Here is a 20,935-nt window from a genome sequence, read left to right as displayed (position 1 = left end):
GAAACCGTAATTACTTTGCCCTATTTGGGGAGAATTAAGTCTTGAATAGGGTGTCACATTTAACATGGATATAGAAAAGTCTGTGGCTGGGCGCAGTGGCTCACATCTGTAATCCCAGCACTTTGGGAGGCCAAGGTGGACGAATCACATGAAGTCAGGAGTTTGAGACCAGCCTGGCCAACATGGTGAAACCCCATCTCTACTAAAAATACAAAAATTAGCTGGGTGTGGTGGTGGGCGCCTGTAATCCCAGCTACTCGGGAGGCTGAGTCAGGAGGATCACTTGAACCTGAGAGGCGGAGGTTGCAGTGAGTCGAGATTACACCACTGCACTCTAGCCTGGGCAATAGAGTAAGACTCCATCTAAAAAAAAGAGAAAAGAGAAGTCTTCTGTAACCATTGTATAACTCTTAACTTTTTAGATTGGTTTGGCAGATTATCATTAGTTTGACAGATTAGTGGCAGATTATGTTCTGCCACTAACTACAAAATTTTAAAAAATTAAGTCAGAAAATCATGCCCTAGGTTCTGAAAGACATCAACACAGGATATCTGAGTTGACTGTTTATGATTGTTGATCTGGAAATCAACTTCTTAAAACATTGAGACTTGAAATACAAAGGCTATGAGCATTCTGTAACACTTCTGTAGTAAAATTGGCTACATATTGAAAATTTACTCTTCATAATAAATAGTTTTCAGAAGCTTCTTGTCTTTCTTGCTTCCAGCACATAGCTTCATTTTTTGGACTCACTGAAGAATCGAGGTCTAATGTGATCCTTATACATAGAATAGAGAACACCTAGAAAAAGAAGGATGTATATCAATTGAGTATCCATGGGAAACAAACACTGAATTTCTTCCACTTGTTGTATTTTTATGAAACTAGCCCACAATTTAAACAGAAACAAACAAAGGCCCTCCTTCCTATGAGTTTTTGGTTTGGATCATACAAGTAACTCTAGAAAAAAAACTCTAGGAGCCCTTTAAAATCAATATCAACTTAAATTTATGATGTTATTGTGCCACCAAAATATTGGTGAAATGTTAGGAAAGTGGGAAAATTTGACCAGATGTTAAGATAAAAATAGTAGTCATCTCAATTAGCAAACATTTATTCAGTCTCTACTTGTACTCGGTATCCCGAGGAAAACAAATGGTGAATGGATCGACTTCCTGCTTCTAGGGATTTATGATCTAGTGGGTGAATTGCCTGTGAGTTTAGACAGATGGTCTGTATGGCTTCCACAGAGTCCGGGGGCATGCAGAAAGGGGGAAGTAGCCAGGAGGAATAGGGTAAGAAAGAGAGGAGCTGCTTTAGTGAGTTCCAAGGATGTCAGCAAATGTGCACACTCAAAAGCAAGTTAGGGAGTTACAGATTTAAACTACAACTCACATACCACCACCACCAGCCTATACCCATCTCAGTTATGAAGGCATCAGATCTTGAAATTAGATCCCTCTTCTGAGTGTGAAACCCATATATTCATTATTGTACGTATGACATTTTGGGTTTTTTTGTTTTGAGATGGAGTCTTGCTCTTGTCACCCAGGCTGTAGTGGTACAATGGCATGATCTTAGCTCACTGCAACCTCTGCTTCCCAGGTTCAAGCGATTCTCCTGCCTCAGCCTCCCGAGTAGCTGGGATTACAGGCGCCTGCCACCATGCCCAGCTAATTTTTGTATTTTGAGTAGAGACAGGGTTTTGCCATGTTGGCCAGGCCAGTCTTGAACTCCTGACCTCAGGTGGTCTGCCTGCCTTGGCTTCCCAAAGTGCTGGCATTACAGGTGTGAGCCACTGTGCCTGGCCTTACGTATGAGATTTCTACATTGCACAGGTAGGTGGTCTCTAAACTTTCTAAATTTACCTAAGTAAATATGTTGAACATGCCTCTCAAAATGTGTATTTATTTACTTATTTTATGTTTTTGAGATGGAGTCTCTCTGTCTCGCCCAGGCTGGAGTGCAGTGGGGCGATCTTGGCTCACTGCAGCCTCTGCCTCCCAGATTCAAGCAATTCTCCTGTCTCAGCCTCCCTAGTAGCTGGGATTATAGGCGCACGCCACCACACCCAGCTAATTTTGTATTTTTGGTAGAGATGGGGTTTCACCATGTTGGCCCGGCTGGTCTTGAACTCCTGACCTCAGGTGATCCACCCACCTCGGCCTCCCAAATTGCTAGGATTAATAGGCGTGAGCCACCATGCCCAGCCAAACTGTGCATTTATTTATAAACAATATAAACACAGGTGGGTGGTGGGGGCTCATGCCTGTAATCCCACCACTTTGGAAGGCCAAGGGAGGAGGATCACTTGAGGTCAGGAGTTAGAGACCAGCCTCGTCAAAATAGCGAGACCCATCTCTACAAAAAAATTAAAAAATTAGGGCGGGGCACAGTGGCTCATTCATGCCTGTAATCCCAGCACTTTGGGAGGCCAAGGCGGGTGGATCACTTGAGGTCAGGAGTTTGAGACCAGCCTGGCCAACATGGTGAAACCCCATCTCTGCTAAAAATACAAAAATTAGACAGGTATAGTGGTGGGCGCCTGTAATCCCAGCTACTCAGGAGGCTGAGTGAGGAGAATCGCTTGAACCTGGAGGTGGATGTTGCAGTGAGCTGAGATTGCGTCATTGCACTCCAGCCTGGGTGGACAGAGTGAGACTCCATCTCAAAACAAACAAATTAGCTGGGCATGGTGGTGCATGCCTGTAGTCCCAGCTACTAGGGAAGCTGAGGTGGGAGTATCAATTGAGCCCACGAGTTTGAGGTTGCAGTGAACTGTGATCATGCCACTGCAGTCCAGCCCAGATGACAGAGCAAGACCCTGTCTCCCCCCTCAAAAAAAGAGAATTGGTGGAACTGGAGTGGAGATTACGGAAAGCTGGGAGGCAGTGAGTCTGACTCAAGTTCTCTTCTGTCTTTTTGGGTTCTAGCTCATCCTTGCAGATTCCAGTTTATCTTTCCTTCCCAACTGTTACCTTACTGACTTCAGTCCCCAGTATTAGAAACATAAGCAACAGCTTCACATAAACTGTTTAGCCAACTCCAAAAATGTTTGGTCATATCTCTCTAATCCCTTATTCTCCTCCTCCATTCTCCTGCTCATTCTCCTCCTCCTCCCGTTCTTCCTCCTCCTCCTCCTTCTTCTTTTATGATTACTATTATTATTTGGACAATGCCTCGCTCTGTGGCCAAGGCTGGAGTGCAGTGGTGTGAGCAAGGCTCACTGCAGCCTTGACCTCCTGGGCTCAAGCCATCCTCTCATCTTAGCCTTACGAGTAGCTGGGACCACAGGTGCATGCGACTTGCCTGGCTAACTTTTTAATTTTTTGTAGAGACAGGGTATTTGCCATGTTGCCCAGACTGGTCTCAAACTCCCGGGCTCAAGTGATTCTCCTGCCTTGGACTCCCAGAATGCTGAGATTACAGGTGTGAGCCATCATGCCCAGCCTAAATTGCTTTTTATATATCACTACTGGTAGTTTTGCTTGTCTGAATCTTGACTGATACAGTTTGGAATTATAAGTGCTTCCAGAGGAACAGAACCAGGATGATAGCTTCTCTGAAGTGGTTCTGGGTTATCTGCAATTGGTTCTCTGATCTGTTTAGATTTAAAGGCATTAATGACCATGTTTTCAGTTATAAAGAGGATGCTAACAGTCCATGGCATGTAGTAGCAAAATAGTTTCTTAAATTATCACCCATTAGGTCAGGCGTAGTGGCTTATGCCTGTCAAACCAGCACTTTGGGAGGCTGAGGTGGGAGGATTGCTTGAGGTCAGGAGTTCGAGACCAGCTTGGGCAATGAAGTGAGACCCTTATTTCTACAAAAAATAAAGGCCGGGCCTGGTAGCTCGTGCCCATAATCCCAGCACTTTGAGAGGCTGAGGCAGGTGGACCATTTGAGCCTAGGAATTTGAGACTTGCCTGGGCAACATAGGGAGATCCCACCTCTACAAAAAATTTAAAAATTAGCCAGACATGATGATGCTTACCTGTAGTCCCAGCTATGTGGGACTGAGGCAGGCAGGAGGATCTCTTGAGCCCAGGAGTTTGAGGCTGCAGTGAGCCGTGATCGCACCACTGTACTTCACCCTGGGGGACAAAGCAAGACCCTATTTCTCTTTTTTCTCTCTCTGTCACCCAAGCTGAAGTGCAGTGGTGCGATCTTGGCTTACTGCAACCTCTGCCTCCTGGGTTCAAGTGATTCTGCCTTAGCCTCCCAAGTAGCTGGGATTACAGGCACGTGCCACCATGCCCGGCTAATTTTTGGATTTTAAGCAGAGATGGGGTTTCACCATGTTGGCCAGGCTAGTCTCGAACTCCTGACTTCAAGTGATCTACTCACCTCAGCCTCCCGAATCCTGTGAGTGGCTCATCACAGTACAAATTCAATCCCCAACCTCACAGAGTCACTTCTGTTAAAGTTAAACCATTGCTTTAGAAGTAGTGGGACACTGAAAATTGGGAAGATGTGGCAGATGTCAATGAAATGGGTCTTTGAACACTTAACATTTTAGTGAGACTCCTCTGCCAATGGAAGCAATCCTTCTGTCCTGTCTGAGAATGACCGAAACTTGGACCAAAAGGTGATCTCCACTAAATGAAATTGAAATGCCAGCACTTCCTTGGTAGAGTAAGGGTTCTCCACCAGGGGCAGTTTTGTTCCCCTGGGAAATCTGGTAGTGTCTGGAGATATTTTTGGTTGTCACAACTGAGGGTGTGGAGGTGAGAGGAAATTCTACTGGCCTCTCGTGGGTGGAGACTAGGGATGCTGCTAAGCATCTTGCAATGCATGGGACGATCCTCCACAACAAGAATAATCCAGCCCAAAATGTCAGTAGCGCTGAGGTTCAGAAACTGCCACAGAGGTAGGTATGTTAGGGGGATTTATCCTGCTTCCCCACACCTTAAACTAAGGCTGTGAGAAAGACATTTGTCAGGGTAGCGCTGGCAAGAGTCCTGTGGTGACTGTTCTCTGTGTGCCAGAAATGACAGTGCGAACCGCTGGGCTCCCTAAATTCAATGGGGATGATGGGATCCTGAGGCTATGCGGGTCAAGTGGTAGCATTTGATTGACAAAGACAAGGAAAGCATGATTGCTGTGATGGGCAGCAAAGCCTAAGTATCATCAGAATAGTGTAAGTAAGCCACAGAGATCTTTGGCATTGGCTAACTGATTATAGTGTCCCTAGAACTGAAAGTTATGGGCAGAAGCAGAAAAGCTCTAGGTTTGGTGAATAAAAGTCTAACTCAAGTCACCACAATAAAGAGCCAAGGAACTGACTCAGTTCCTAGAATTGAGTCATTTTCACAGGCCCAGAAATCCCTTGGATGAAGAGGGAGCCAGATCCCCTTAAGGAAAGACCCAGTTCGACAGACAAAAATATATATACTATAAGTCTTCCTTCTAGCCTTCCCCAAAGGGGACCTGTGCTCATTTACCAGGGCACCTGTTCACCAACGAAGGGAAAATAATCACGTTTATGGGGGATTTTTGAATCCTAGTTCTGAATTGACACTAATCTCTACTTTGGTAGAATTAGCGTGGCCTACCAGTCAAAGTGGGGGTTTACGGCGGTCAGGTGGTTAATGGAGTTTTGCTGTGGGTCTTCTTCATAGTCAAGCCTGGTGGGTCTCTGAACCCACTATCTGTTATTCCTCAGTTCTGAAATGTGTAATTGGAATAGACATACTCATCAACTGTCAGAATTCTTACACTGATCCCCTGACCTGCAAAGTAAGGGCTGTTATAGTAGGAAAAGCCAAGTGGAAGGAAAAATAGTAAACCAGTGGCTGGGCACGGTGACTGACATCTATAATCCCAGCACTTTGGGAGGCTGAAGTGGGAGGATCACTTGAGCCCATGAGGTGAAGACCAGCCTGGGCAACGTAGCAAGACTTCATTTCTACAAAAAAAAAAAAAAATTAAAAATTAGCCAGGCATGGTGGTGCACACATGTAGTCCCAGCTACTCAAGAGACTGAGGTGGATGGATTGCTTGAACCCAGGAGTTTGGGGCTGTAGTGAGCCATGATCATGCCATTATACTCCAACTTGGGTAACAGAGCAAGACCCTGTCTCAAAAAACAAAAACAAAAAAAACCACAAACGTAAAACAAAAGCATTACTCTATTCCTAGAGGGACTGTAGAGATTAGTGCCATCATCAAGGACTTCAAAGATGCCAGAGTGGCTATGTGCAATGGATCATGCCTGTAATTCCAACACTTTGGGAGGCCAAGGCAGGAGGATTGCTTGAGGTCAGAAGTTTGAGCTTGGGCAACATAGTGAGACCCTTTCTCTACAAAAAGATTTGGAAAAATGATACCAGAGTGGTGATTCCTAAAACATCCCCATTTAGTTTGCCTATTTGGCAGAAGACAGATGGATCTTGGAGAATGATACTATTCCTATAAACTTAATCAGGTGGTCACTCTGCTTATCCAGATGTGGTTTTGTTGCTGGAGCAAATCAACATAACATCTGCTTTTTGGTTAATCTGGTTGAGTGCTTTTTTCTGTATGTCTTTTATTAAAGATAATCAGAAGCATTTGCTTTCACCTGGCAGGGCCCACAGTATGCTTTCACTGCCTAATCTCAGGGCTCTGTGAACTCTCCAGCCCTATGTCATAATCTAGTCTGCAGGGTCCTTGATCATTTCTTCATCATACAGGACATCACTTTAGTTCATTGTATTAATTTGACCTGAATATCAAGGGGAAATTGGAATGCATTATATCTTTTAGGGCACTTCTTGGTACTCCCATGTCCTGTGATGGAAGACAATGGAAAACTAAATCCAACACAGGCAGGATGCCTAGTAATCCAGGTTAGGCATGAAGGAATGAAGGTTTGGGTCACCCCACCAGTGAAATAACCATGAGTAGCCAAGGTACTTGCTGAAAGCAAAAGGGATATGAAATGTGTAGTGGACGAATATAGATATAATGCTAGCTATGACCATCTGACCAGCTGCAGAAACAGACTGTGATATTTAGGAGTGTTTCTTCCTTATTTTGATATGGATGCATTTGTGTTTAGCCAAGTTTTTTTCTATTCCCCACTTCCGTTTACCTATCATCTAACATAAGAAGTGTTAATAGGATTCAACCTTATATCTCAGGATTTAAGTCACAGGATATCAAAGGAGAATGTGATTCAGCTCAAAGAGGAATCAGCATCATCCAAAGATGTGTGAAGGGATTCTGTATCCTCTTTTGGGAGAGAACTAGCATGCTTTTGGATACACAGGGGGTGGCTGATTTTGCCACTGTCTTTATTTGGAAGTTAAGGGTAATTAAAAGAGGTATATATGGATGTCAAGTTGACAAGGGCTGGACAGTGGTAGGCTTGTATTATGTCAACTGAAGTAGCCTGTAACTGCATTTTCCAGAATTCCTTTCCTTTTTTTACCAGGGTTAGTGCAAAAGAGACATCCTGCATGAGATTTATAAGGTGGAAATGATGCAGCAGTCAAATTCTCCTTGTGTCTGGAAGACACTGTTGCAGTACAGTTTTGCTCATGTGCTGGCTCACTTTATTGGCAGGGGTCAGCAATCACGAGCACAGCCACTATGGCTCCTGCTGAATTTTCTCCTGCACCTTCCCTGACCCCTTTGCCAGCTCCAGAATGAAAGGCATTGGCGTTTTCTATATTTCATCTCCATCAGTGAATGTGGAGGCTTGGAGATGGCTGAAAACCCACAAGGATTCCAGTCTGTCCTGTGTATTGTTCTAGCTCATCTTTGCAGGTTCTGGATTTTCCTTGCTTCTACTTTCCTTTCTTTTCTTTTCTGTGTGGTTTTTTTTTTTTTTGAGATGGAGTTTTGCCCTTTCACCAAGGCTGGAGTGCAGTAGCGTGGTCTTGGTTCACTGCAGCCTCCACTTACCAGGTTCAAGCAATTCTCCTGCTTCAACCTCCTAAGTAGCTGGGATTACAGGCATGCACCACTACTCCTGGCTTATTTTTGTATTTTAAGTAGAGATGGGATTTCACCATGTTGGCCAGGCTGGTCTTGAACTCCTGATCTGTGATCCACCTGTATCAGCCTTCCAAAGTGCTGGGATTACAGGTGTGAGCCACTGCGCCTGACCTACTTTCCTTTCTTTTCTAATTCCTTTCCCTGCTCACTTCAGGCCCAAGCTCCAGATTCATAAGCAAGAGCCTCATAATTATATAAGTTCAAATACCTGTAATAAATCCCTGATTAAACATTACTACTAGTAGTTTTGCTTTTCTCATCAAACACTGATTCGCCTACCAAGCTATGTAGAGTTCCACTTACACGCCATGCTTCTGTGCCTTTTTTTGTTTTGTTTTGTTTTTTTGAGATGGAGTCTCGCTCTGTCGCCCAGGCTGGACTGCAGTGGCCAGATCTCAGCTCACTGCAAGCTCCGCCTCCCGGGTTTACGCCATTCTCCTGCCTCAGCCTCCCAAGTAGCTGGGACTACAGGCACCTGCCACCACGCCCGGCTAGTTTTTTTTTTTTTTTTTTTTTGTATTTTTTAGTAGAGACGGGGTTTCACTGTGTTTCACCAGGATGGTCTCGATCTCCTGACCTCGTGATCCGCCCGTCTCGGCTTCCCAAAGTGCTGGGATTACAGACATGAGCCACCGCGCCCGGCCTCTGTGCCTTTTTTTTTTTCCCCTGCCTAGAATCCTGAGGTCCTTCTCTGCTTAGTTAATTCCTCCTTATTCTTGGTTCAGTACATGGTTTACATCCTTAGAGAAGCCTCCTCTGGCCTCCCAGCCCTAGTTAAATACCACTCCCTTGTGTTTGTGCTTCCATAGCAACCTGTCCTGTTTCTTTTTTCTTTTTTTGAGACGAAGTCTTGCTCTGACGCCCAGGCTGGAATGCAGTGGCATGATCTCGACTCACTGCAACCTCTGCCTCCCGGGTTCAAGTGATTCTCCTGCCTCAGCCTCCCAAGTAGCTGCAACTACAGGCGCCCACCATCACACCTGGCTAATTTTTGTATTTTTAGTAAAGATGGGATTTCACCATGTTGGCCTGGCTGGTCTCGAACTCCTGACCTCAAGTGATCCTCCTGCCTTGGCCTTCCAAAGTGTTGGGATTACAGACATAAGCCACCACGCCTGGCTTTTTTTTAGATGGAGTTTCACTCACATTGCCCAGGCTGGAGTGCAATGGCATGATCTCAGCTCACTGCAAACTCCGTCTCCCAGATTCAGGCGATTCTCCTGCCTCAGCCTCCCAAGTAGCTGGGATTGCAGGCATGTGCCACCACACCCAGCTATTTGTGTGTGTGTGTGTATTTTTTTTTAGTAGAGATGGGGTTTCGCCATGTCAGCCAGGCTGGTATCAAACTCCTTACCTCAGGTGATCCACCCGCCTCGGCCTCCCAAAGTGGTGGGATCACAGGTGTGAGCCACTGCGCCTGGCCAGCCTGTGCTATTTCTGTTATGGCATCTATAACTTTATATTGTCTTCTTTCTTTCTTGGTCTGTCTTTCTAAGGAGACTAAACTGTTTAAGGGTAGGGACTGAGTCATATTTCTCAACAGTGTCTGGCACATAGCAGGCATTCAATAAATGTTTGCTGAATGATGAAAAGGAGGACTGTAACTTTGCAGTGAGCCTTCCTGTATTTGGAGCACATTACGGCTCACAGTAATAAGATTATTACCATATAACTTTCCTTGCAAGCCCCCTGCCCATCATTCTATCATCTCCAACCTAGGCAGGATGACTCTACTCTGCACAGCATGAAGGGCACCTAAGAATATTGTGACCTGTTCTCATTAATGTAGAACAAACAAATTTAGATTACTTTAGGTCCTAAAATGGACTTCTTGTTAGAACTATCTGATTTAGCTGTGGGTATAACCTGAATTAATGAAGACAATTTTATACCTTTTCTTTGGATTTGACTGGTAGGTCTTGCTTAATTTATGGACTAATAAAAATAGATTTGCCTATTGCTGAAACTTGGAAGGAAAGAAGAAGGCAGTTGAGATTTGTGGGCTCTAAAAATGTCTTCTTCCTAGTTAAACTAATAACTACATTTGCTGTTCAGATGGGCTGGGAAATATGATCGCTGCTCTTAGCCGTGAGATGGGGCTCACGGCCACAATATAGGCTGTGATCCATCTGTAACTGCTGCTCTTGAGTTATAGGATAGGAACTATTCACCACTCCCTTCACTAAAGAGAAGAACAGCCCGTTGCCCTAGTTGTCTACCACGGGCTTTGTCAGTTTTTGTCAGCTGCAATCATAAAAAATTAAGCGCACAACTGGGCCACAACCTCAACTAAGGGAAGATGAGTCTTTCCTACCCCCCTCTCATTATATCATTGTGACCCAATATTCATCTTCTACTGTGAATGAATAAAATAAATACACTCTCAAAGACAGCTGAACATAAGATACAAATTAAGCAGGTTACCTAGAGTCACAGCTCCGACAACAAATCCTTGGGCAGCAACTCTCATGTGAATAAGATGAATTGACACTTTCTGATCTCTTCTGTACTTTAACTTGTAAAGACCATAGGACACCACAGACACAAAGCCTGCTATACCTGTGAATTTTAAAAGTATGGGTTATTTGGAAGGCTGGGGCAAGAGCATCGTGTGAGACCAGGAGTTTGAAAACAGCCTGGGCAACATAGCAAGACCCCATCTCTACAAAAAATAAAAAATCAGCCACACATGATGATACACATCTGTAGTCCCAGCTACTCAGGAGACTGAGGCAGGAGGATCCCTTGAGCCCAGGAGTTCAAGGCATCAGTAAGCTATGATTGCACCACTGCACTCCAGCCTGGGTGACAGAGTGAGACCCTGTCTCTAGAAAAAAAAAAATGTATGGGTTAAGTACACAGCAGGCAAGAATTTTCAAGTGCTTAGAGTTAAATGAAAGAATGTCTACAGGATAAGAACCTGGAAGATAAGCAGGAAAGACTTCAGCAAAGAACATTTTTCAAAGAACCAAGCTGGATTTGATCTACCAGACTTTAAAATGAGCCCTTAATATTCTTGGGTCCAATATTTGCAGTTTTGACTCTTCCTAGGAAAATTAGAACCATACAGTGTAATAACTTGTCTAGTCATTTGTAATTTCCTGAGGAATGATTTCAAACTGTGCATGCTACAACGTTATTATCTGTGGCAAGTCACTTAGCCAGTAAGTGAACTAACCCAACATCTCAGTGCCCACAGCTTTTGAGTGTTTGGCTTGACTCGTCTCTTCCTGTAACCAAATAAGGAGTAAACCCAGTAGAGTGAGAAAAAACTTGTTCTTGTATATAAAGTGAAATCATAAACTTTAGTGAGAGATGAAAAGGTATGAATATATGCGCGAGAAGCATAATTCTGGCAAGAACTGTGATTTTAGAAAAGTTCAGAAGCCCATACAAATATTTCTGTATTTCCTACAAATGTCAAAGGGTGAATATACTGCTGTGACAACTAAGATTCTATGTAACTGGTGCTGAAACAAAGAACTCATCAACTAAATAGGAAAGATTCTAGAAAAAGATTTAAAACACTGAGAACTTAATGCATGACAAAACAAAAATAGCCAGATAACAGATACTGGGCCAGGTATGGTGGCTCACGCCTGTAATCCCAGCACTTTGGGAGGTTGAGGCAGGTGGACCACTTGAGGTCAGGAGTTCAAGACCAGCCTGGCCAACACGGTGAAACCCCATCTCTACTAAAAATACAAAAAATTAGTGAGGCATGATGGTGCGTGCCTGTAATCCCAGCTGCTTGGGAGGCTGAGGCAGGGGAATCACTTGAACCCGGAAGGCGGAGGTTGCAGTGAACTGAGATTGCACCACTGCACTACAGCCTGAGTGACAGAGCAAGACTTCATTTCAAAATAAAAAACAAAGCAACAATAACAAAAAACCCGGATACTGGAATAATTTAATAAATGCCATAAGTACAACTTATTGGTATAGAGAAGAACTAACTTGGATTTGTATTTCTCACTAGACCCTGAAAACAATTTTTGGATAAGTAAGAGTTAAATGTAAAACAAAATAAAAATACAACAACAAAAACTGAAGAAAATAGAATGGTGTATTTATAACATCTATAAGAGGATATGGGGCCAGGCACAGTGGCTCACGCCTGTAATCCCAGCACTTTGGGAGGCCGAGGCAGGCGGATCACCTGAGGTCAGGAGTTGGAGACCAGCCTGACCAACGTGGAGAAACCCTGTCTCTACGAAAAATACAAAATTAGCCAGGCGTGGTGGCACATGCCTGTAATCCCAGCTACTCAGGAGGCTGAGGCAGGAGAATCGCTTGAACCTGGGAGGTGGAGGTTGTGGTGAGCCGAGATTGGACCATTGCAGTCTAGCCTGCACAAAAAGAGCAAAACTCTGTCTCAAGAAAAGAAAGAAAAAAGAGGATATGGTAGAGGTAATAGAATACGACTAGGACAAAATACACAGTGAGAAAACATTTGCACAGTAAAAGTGTGTGTCTTTTTTTTGTTTGTTTTTCTTTTGAGACAGAGTCTTGCTCTGTCACCTAGGCTGGAGTGCAGTGATGCGATCTCAGCTCACTGCAACTTCTGCCTCCTGGGTTCTAGTGATTCTCGTGCCTCAGCCTCCCTAGTAGCTGGGATTACAGGCGTGCACCACCACACCTGGCCAACTTTTGTATTTTTAGTAGAGATGATGTCTCACTATGTTGGTCAGGCTGGCCTTGAACTCCTGGCCCCAAGTGATCCGCCCACCACAGCCTCCTGCAGTGCTGGGATTACAGGCATAAGCCACTGTGCCCGGCCTATTTTTTGGGTTCTCTCTTCTTTCCCATTGATCTATACATCTGACCTTCCATCAGTACCACACTGTGTTGATTACTGTAGCGATATAGTCAGCCTTAGTATCAGCCAGAGTGATTCTTTCCACTTTGTCTTTTTTTAAAAAGGATTATTTTAGCGTTTCTAGGACTTGTGCCTTTCCATATAAGATTTAGAATAAGTTTGTCTATGTCTACCAAAAACCTTGCTGGGGTTTTGACAGGAACTACATTAAGCCTATAGATAAACTTGGGGAGAATTGACGTCTTTACTAATATACTGTGCTTTCCAATTCATGAACACAGGGTCAGGCGCGGTAGCTCATGCCTGTAATGCCAGCACTTTGGTAGGGCAAGGCAGGAGTATCACTTGAGGTCAAGAGTTCGGGACCAGCCTGGCCAAAATGGTAAAACCCTGCCTCTACTACACACACACACACATACACACACACCCCTCCAATTCATGAACACAGTGGTCTCTCCATTTTTTTTTTTTTTTTCTTGAAACAGAGTCTCACTCTTTTGCCCAGGCTGAAGTGCAGTGGCGTGGTCTTGGCTCACTGCAACTCCCACCTCCAAGGTTCTAGCGATTCTCCTATCTCAGCCTCTTGAGTAGCTGGGATTACAGGTGTGTGCCACCACGCCTGGCTAATTTTTGTATTTTTAGTAGACACAGGGTTTTGCCATGTTGGCCAGGCTGGTCTCGAACTCCTGACCTCAGGTGGTTGCCCACCTTGGCCTCTCAAAGTGCTGGGATTATAGGCGAGTGCCACCACGTCTGGTCAGCATTATGCTTTTAGTTTCAGTTTCCATATGCTTGTTGTTAGTAAATAGAAACGCAAATTTTAATCTAAATGTAAGGGTCAATTAAAAAAAGAAATGCAGGCTGGGCATGGTGGCTTATTCCTGTAATCTCAGAACTTTGGGAGGCTGAGACTGGTGGATCACTTGACGTCAGGAGTTTGAGACCAGCTTGGTCAACATGGTAAAACCCTGTCTCTACTAAAAATACAAAAATTAGCCAGGCATGGTGGTGCATGCCTACTTAGGAAGCTGAAGCACGAGAATTGCTTGAGATCAGGAGGTGGAGGTTGCAGTGAGCCAGGATTGCGCCATTGCACTCCAGCCTGGGCGGCAAAGGGAAACTGTGTCTTAAAAAAAAAAAAAAAAAAAAAAAAAAGCAAGTTATTTTTATGTGGATAGCATATTTGGAATAACTATGTTGGCATATGCGTGTCTATGGGTGGGTAAGGATATATTTCTTCTTTCATGATCCATTTAATAAATGGAAATAAGAATCAGTAAATCATTACATTATAAGCTGATTCACAATAAATGAAATAAAAATGACTAATGTGCTACAGACATAAAAACAGCAAAAAAAAAAAAAAAAAAAAAAAAAAAATTGATGATGGTAGACACATGAGGAAACAGGTAAAACCCTGAAAGCTCTGTCAGTTCGGCCAAGTCCTTCTGGAAAGAACTCTGGAAATATATGACAAATGATATTAAACTGAACATGCTTCCTGCTCTGGAAATTCTACTTCTGGGAACATACTCCAAGGAAGTAACCAAAAGAAAAATCAAGAAAATGACACAAAGATGTTCAGGGTTACACTATGTTTGAGGAAAACCCAAATAACCAAATGGCCCAAACAGAAGAAAAACTGCCATTGCTATAAAAATAAATAAGAGTAGGGAGTATTAAAACACAGAAATGTACATATGTTAGGTGAAACAAGCAAAGCCAAATAATCTGTCAGCACATACTTTAAATAGATATAATGCATACAGAGACCTTAACAGTGATTGTAAGATGATTTTGAAAAATGCAAATGTGTTTATAATGATGGAAGTTGCTTAAGATAACCAATAAAAAATGTTTTATAAATTACCTGCATAGGACCCTCCATCCTGTAGCAGGGAAATACACATAGTAGATAGTGTTAAAAAACAGCTAAACAAATTATTCAATGATATATATTCAATTTTTTTTTTCTAAGATAGAGTCTCACTCTGTTGCCAGGCTGGAGTGCAGTGGCGTGATCTTGGCTCACTGCAACCTTCACTTCCTGAGTTCAAGTGATTCTCCTGCTTCAGCCTCCTGAGGAGCTGGGACTACAGGCGCCCGCCACCACGCCCAGCTAATTTTTGTATTTTTAGTAGAGACAGGGTTTCACCACATTGGCCAGGCTGGTCTCAAACTCCTGATTTCAAGCGATCCACCCACCTTGGCCTACCAAAGTGTTGGGATTACAGGCGTGAGCCACCGTGCCCAGCCTACCAAATTTTATCATTATTTATTTTTTAGCAAAAACTTGGCTCTCTTCCCTTAATCAAATGAAAGTTCTGTTCTTACTTAAATTGGTTTTGTTTCTTTTAGAGATTAAAGTCAGAACCTTTACTGTTTTCCATATAGTGTCTCTAGTTTGTTTGTAATTGAATTTAACTGGAAACACTTTTATCTTTCCACTTTAATCACCTAAATGTCTCTGGAAAAATAATTTAATGTACAACAGGCACAGTGGTGCATATGTCTCTTTGTCTCTGTTCATTAATTAATCTCTGTTCATTAGAGTGATCTGTTCAAGTAGCATTGAGTTTTTGAATTTTTTTTAGTTAAAAATGCTAAGGAAGATAAATCACTATTAAATTGTTTGCTTCCATTTCTTACGGGTGCTATTACAAGTCTTAAATGAAACTTCTAAACAGAATATTACTGTAAAGTAAAATTTGATTCTTTCTTGATATGTAAATAATGACAGGAAGTTGCTAGAGTCACAGTAACAATGGGAACATCTGACATACCTATTTAGACATTTTTATGGAATTAATATTTTTGCAAACTTATGTCAGTCAGATTTAAGTAAATTATTTTAATAGTTTCCAGACAAAATGAACACAAGGAAACAGGTATGGCTGCAGTATACATCCATGGAGAAGAAAGAGAAAACTCAGACTTTAAAACATAATATTGGTGCTTAGGTTTTGTGGGTTTTTTTAAGTCCACATACACATAATACTTGTTGAAAATGTAAACATACTAAATATGTGTGGGGAAAGGATAAACAGCTAAGGGTCCAGATCACTAGGTGATCTAATCATAGTATCTCTCTTTTTTATTTTTTGAGATGGAGTCTTGCTCTGAGCCCAACCTCTGCCTCCCGGGTTCAAGTGATTCTGGTGCCTCAGCCTCCTGAGTAGCTGGGGTTACAGGTGCGTGCCACAACGCCCGGCCAATCTCTTGTATTTTTAGTAGAGATGGGGTTTCACCATGTTGGCCAGGCTGGTCTTGAATTCCTGACCTCAAGTGATTCACCTGCCTCAGCCTCTCAAAGTGCTGGGATTACAGGCGTGAGCCACTGTGCCCAGCCTAATTATAGTATCACTTCTTTAGTCCAGAATTTATTTTGCCATCAAACTCAACATCTGGAGCACACCAGGAAGCCAACACAGACGGCCACTGAGCAGCCGAAATGACCACCCCAAAGTTCATGCTCACAAGTGTTCAGATAGGTCCAGGCTTTTACTCAGAGCTTTCCTCTGAATTGACTCACATTTCTTTCAAGCTTCGGTATCTAACTTCTGGTGTCACAGAACATTAAAAACATTAGATGCAGAAGTTTTTGGTTTTTTGTTTGTTTGTTTATTTGCTGTTTTTGAGAAAGGGTCTCACTATGTCACCCAGGCTGAAGTGCAGTGGTGTGATCTTGGCTCACTGCAACCTGCACCTCCTGAGGTCAAGCAATCTTCCCACCTCGGCCTCCCAAAGTGCTGGGATTACAGGTGTGAGCCACCACGCCCGGCCTGGAAGCAGAAGTTTTTAATGTGCCCAGTAGTAAGAAAGAAACAGAAAAATCTATAAACAGAAGACGTAAGAACTTTAAGTTTAGATTACTTACAAGACAAAGAGACATATGCATCTCAATAGTCCCTAATAGGCTTTAAATATAATAAACTGATGCTGCTGTTGATGGTCCTGAGTTATGGCTGAAATGTTAATATTCATTCAATCTATTCCATCTGACTGGCTAGGAATTAATACTTTTAGGTAGACTTCTAACAAAATGGATAAAATAGAATAAAATTTGATGCCTCAAATAACAGCTAACATTTACTGGGGGCTTACCATGTGCTAGGAACTATTCTGAAAGTTCAACACATGCCTAGAGGAGGTTGGCTTCAATTATCTGAAAAAATTCAATTATAAGAAACATTTCAATCCTCAGTGGCACTAGGTAAGGCATCATTGTGTTATTACAGGTTTCCACATCCAGTCAAGGCTTGTACTTACCTACAGGGACAAAGGGGGAGTCTCTAGATTTCCTGATTAGTCGGGATAATTGGCCTTCATCCTCTTCTGCTGACCACTGGTTATCTGAAGACATTTTCTTCTCTAGTAACAATAGGATATAAATGTGGTTGCCGTGAATCATTAAAAATAATTTGTTTTTCATCTCCCATCATACTCTTGATTATGTGTTTTTTTGTCTTCATTTGTTTGATAAGCCTATCCGCTCAACTGAAATAAACAATTGTCTTTCCTTCACACTTTTCACTACAGAATTTTTTCATTTTGCAGGGGAAGGGGATAAGAAAAAAATACATAGAGAGAGGAAATGATAATCAGATTTCATGAATACAGAGTAAAAACACAGATCATAATCCTGTTATTCAGTCTCCTTTCCACTGCTCAGCATTTGAGATCACTGGGAACCTCAGGACTTCTTCCACAAGCACTGTATTTGAAGAACAGTTTCTTTTTAAAGTATCATTTTAAAGAAGTATGGCAGTGCCAACATAGGCAAAAATACTTCCAGATTTACAAGTATCGGCAGAATGATCACTCCAACTCTGCAGAATGTGCAGGGCATTATAAAGTCATTCAGATACTTACCAAGCACCCACTGTGTGCCAGTTGCTATGCTAGACAACGGATTCCTTGTCTAGCCTGGCTTGTCTACATAAGATGAACGAAGAAACTTGCAAAAGCAACTATGATCACAACAGATTTAGCAGCACCTGAGTCTGTTCCCTGTGCAACTTATTGTGTTCACCCCAGAATTCAGATACAGCGGCTTCATCCTATGAACGAGGCTTCATCGGAAAACATAAGCTTAAGAAGCGCAATACCTGTAGCGTACCCCACCACCTGCTGTCTGTCTCCTGGTGTTCCTTCAGCAAGAGGCTGTAGATCAGAACAGGTGTTTGTTGTCAGGCCAGGACACAACGATGTGCAATTTCCAACTAATTGATAATGGGAAAGCCCAGAAACACGCCCCAGGGGGCTGGGGGAGTGGTCGGCTGGTATTGGCCAAGATTTCCAGCACCCTGCCAGAAACTCACCAGTAGCAGCCTGGGCCACAAACTAGGCTTTCGAAGCCAACATTAAGAAAAACATTAAGGCTTTGGAAGAAGATGCATTTGCTTAAGTCTGCCTTCACAAGGGAGCTCCTGACTTCTCTCTGTGACTGAGTCTTAGTACCTGACTCCTGGGCCCAAAATTGAGGGGAGAGAGGGCACAGGGTCACAACACTGGGCTTGGAGGGGAAGGGGAGAAGATAGCCATCAGAGGCCAGGATTCTTGCCATCCTTCAGAAACGTGCCCTAGGCAGAGGAGGTGCGCGCCCTGCAGTTGGAATCTCCAGCTGAAGCGATGAGAGCCCGCTGAGCTCACCTGGCGGTGGGGCCATCGCAGGTGCGCCTCCTGCAAAGCCTCGAGCTGCACACGCCCCCAGGGGAAAGACGTGAGGTCGCTGCACCTGTGGCCAGTCCCTGTGCCTGCGCGTGAGACCCGAGTGGGGCTGTGGCTCTTGAGGTGGGTCGGTGGTGGACGTGGCCTTCGCTTCTGTTCTGACCTGGTAGCCTTGGGGCCCCTTGAGACCTCGGAGAACGCCTTGCTCACTACTTCCCTCCGACTGCAGCCACGTGGACCTAGAGATGAGGGCAGAGGATCAGGTAGCATTCATGGCTTTTCCCTTGTAACTTCATGTTTAAATAATTTCAGACTTACAGAAAATTCCCCAGAATAGTACAAAGAACTGTGTGTCTGGTACCCGCATTTTCCTTTATTAACATGTTTCTTTCTTTAAAAAATATTTTTGGCGAACCACCTGACAGGAGCAGACTTAGGCCTTCCACATACTTTTGTATGCATTTGGGGCATTCTTTTATTATATAACCATAGTACGGTGTTCAAAATCAGAAATTTAACATTGATATAATTCTGTTTTTCAATCTAAAGATTTTATTTATATTCACCAGTTGTCCCAATAATGTCCTTAATAGCAAAAAAAAATTTTTTTTCTGATCTAGCATCCAATTAGGATCATATATTGCATTTAGTTGTCCTGTCTCTTTAGTCTCCTTTAGTCTGAAACACCTTCTTAATCATCTTTGTCTTTCTTGACCTTGATTTTTTTGCTTTTTTTTTGGAGACGGAGTTTCACTCTTGTCGCTCAGGTTGGAGTGTAATGGCTCAGTCTTGGCTCACTGCAACTTCCATCTCCTGGGTTCAAGCAATTCTCCTGCCTCAGCCTCCGGAGTAGCTAGGACTACAGAAGCGTGTCACCACGCCCAGCTAATTTTTTTGTATTTTTAGTAGAGATGGGGTTTCACCATGTTGGTCAGGCTAGTCTCAAATTCCTGATCTCAGGTAATCCACCCACCTTGGCCTCCCAAAGTGTTGGGATTACAGGCGTGAGCCACCGTGCCCAGCCGACCTTGATGTTTTGCCAGTTATTTTGTAGGATGCCTCTCAATCTAGTCCCGTGTTCCCCCACTCCCCTCTGTGTTTTCTCACTAGATTGAGGTCATACATTTTGGGCAGAATACGACAAAAATGATGTTGTGCTCTTCTTAGTGTGAAGTGTCAGGAGGCACAGAAAGTTGAATTGCCTGGTGGTGGTTAACTTTGATCCAGTGTGGTGCTGATAAATGTTTAACAACTCAGTTGGCTCTGGAGGGGGAGATATTGCCCTGTTCTGTGGCATTTGCCATTGCCCCATTCTGTGTTGTAAATATTCCCACCATGGCCAGTTTCTAAATAGGGTCTGTCTTCATGGAACACAAGGTTGGGAAATGTCCCTTTCCTGGGTTGGTAGGAGTGGGCTCTAGCACACCACTGGTTTGATCATGTGGATTAACGTGGTGTCTGCCTGGTTCTCCACTGTGGTCACTTTTTTCTCCCGCTTTTAATTAATAAGTAGTTTCTGAATAGGTACTTTAATATTATACAAATATCCTGTTATTTGTCAGACTTTTAACCATTAATTTCAGTGTCCGTTGATGATCCTTGCTTGAATCCATTAATTTTAGTTTGCTAAAGAGTGTTTTTCCTAAATATATCACTTTAAAAAAAAAAAAAAAACACTTATGGCCGGGCATGGTGGCTCATGCCTGTAATCCCACCACTTTGGGAAGCCAAGGCGGATGGATCACCTGAAGTCAAGAGTTCAAGACCAGCCTGGCTAGCATGGTGAAACCTCATCTCTACTAAAAATACAAAAAAAATTAGCTAGGCGTGGTGGTGTGTGCCTGTAGTCCCAGCTACTTGGGGAGGCTGAGGCAGGAGAATCGCTTGAACTCAGGAGGTGGAGGTTGTAATGAGCCCAGATTGTGCCACTGCACTCAGTCTGGGTGACAGAGGGAAACTCCATCTAGAACACAAACAAAAAACCATTTATTAGTAGGTGTTCTAATGAGGAATAGCTTTTCTTTCTTCTCTATTTAATCGTTTATCAGTTTGGATTCTTGCATTCCTATTTTATTCAGTGGCTTATAATCCATCACTGTGATTATTTATTTATATTTTATTGTATTGTAAAATAATTGGTTTTTGCTTTATTCTGTAGTTTACATAGGCCAACCTCAAACTCCATACTTGATTTTTCTCTTCTGCCTTTGTTATTCATTCAGTATCTATATCAGCAGAGACAGTTTCTCCCAGTAGCACATGTCGTTTGATTCTCATCTAGGTCAAGTAGGCCGTTGAAGACCCTGGCCCGTCAGCACTGGTATCTGGACCCTCCCATTTGACTGCACCCAGGTCTGCTTACACTGGGGCTCTGCCTTGGTCCTGTCACCCCTGAGGTGTCCTTAAGGCTGGAATGCCAAGTAGGCTCCAGGTGATGTGCTAACTCTGAGTCCTACAATACA

The 20,935-nt window shown here is 43.2% G+C and overlaps 1 protein-coding gene across 1 annotated transcript; it reads right to left on the bottom strand.

The window, feature by feature from the left end:
* Positions 1-547: 547 nt before the first annotated feature.
* On the bottom strand, positions 548-17,465 carry HIGD1C (HIG1 hypoxia inducible domain family member 1C). The gene is made up of 3 exons (XM_008003238.3): positions 17,073-17,465; positions 10,409-10,543; positions 548-802 (listed from the first exon to the last, which is right to left on the bottom strand). The coding sequence occupies exons 1-3, from the start codon at positions 17,233-17,235 to the stop codon at positions 738-740; spliced, it is 363 nt and encodes a 120-aa protein (XP_008001429.3). The 5' UTR covers positions 17,236-17,465; the 3' UTR covers positions 548-737.
* Between the last annotated feature and the right edge of the window lie 3,470 nt (positions 17,466-20,935).

This window comes from Chlorocebus sabaeus, chromosome 11 (genome assembly GCF_047675955.1).
Source record: "Chlorocebus sabaeus isolate Y175 chromosome 11, mChlSab1.0.hap1, whole genome shotgun sequence".
Classification (NCBI taxonomy): Eukaryota; Metazoa; Chordata; class Mammalia; order Primates; family Cercopithecidae; genus Chlorocebus; species Chlorocebus sabaeus.
This window is presented reverse-complemented; position numbering and strand designations above follow the sequence as displayed.

Excerpts from the sequence above, each read along its gene's own strand:
- HIGD1C (XM_008003238.3), bottom strand. The coding sequence starts at position 17,235 with ATGAAAAACAAATTATTTTTAATGATTCACGGCAACCACATTTATATC. Across the intron at positions 10,544-17,072 it reads CTCCCCCTTTGTCCCTGTAG|GTATAGCAGGCTTTGTGTCT; the intron begins GTAAGTACAAGC and ends TAAAATTCACAG. Across the intron at positions 803-10,408 it reads TGTCGGAGCTGTGACTCTAG|GTGTTCTCTATTCTATGTAT; the intron begins GTAACCTGCTTA and ends TTCTTTTTCTAG.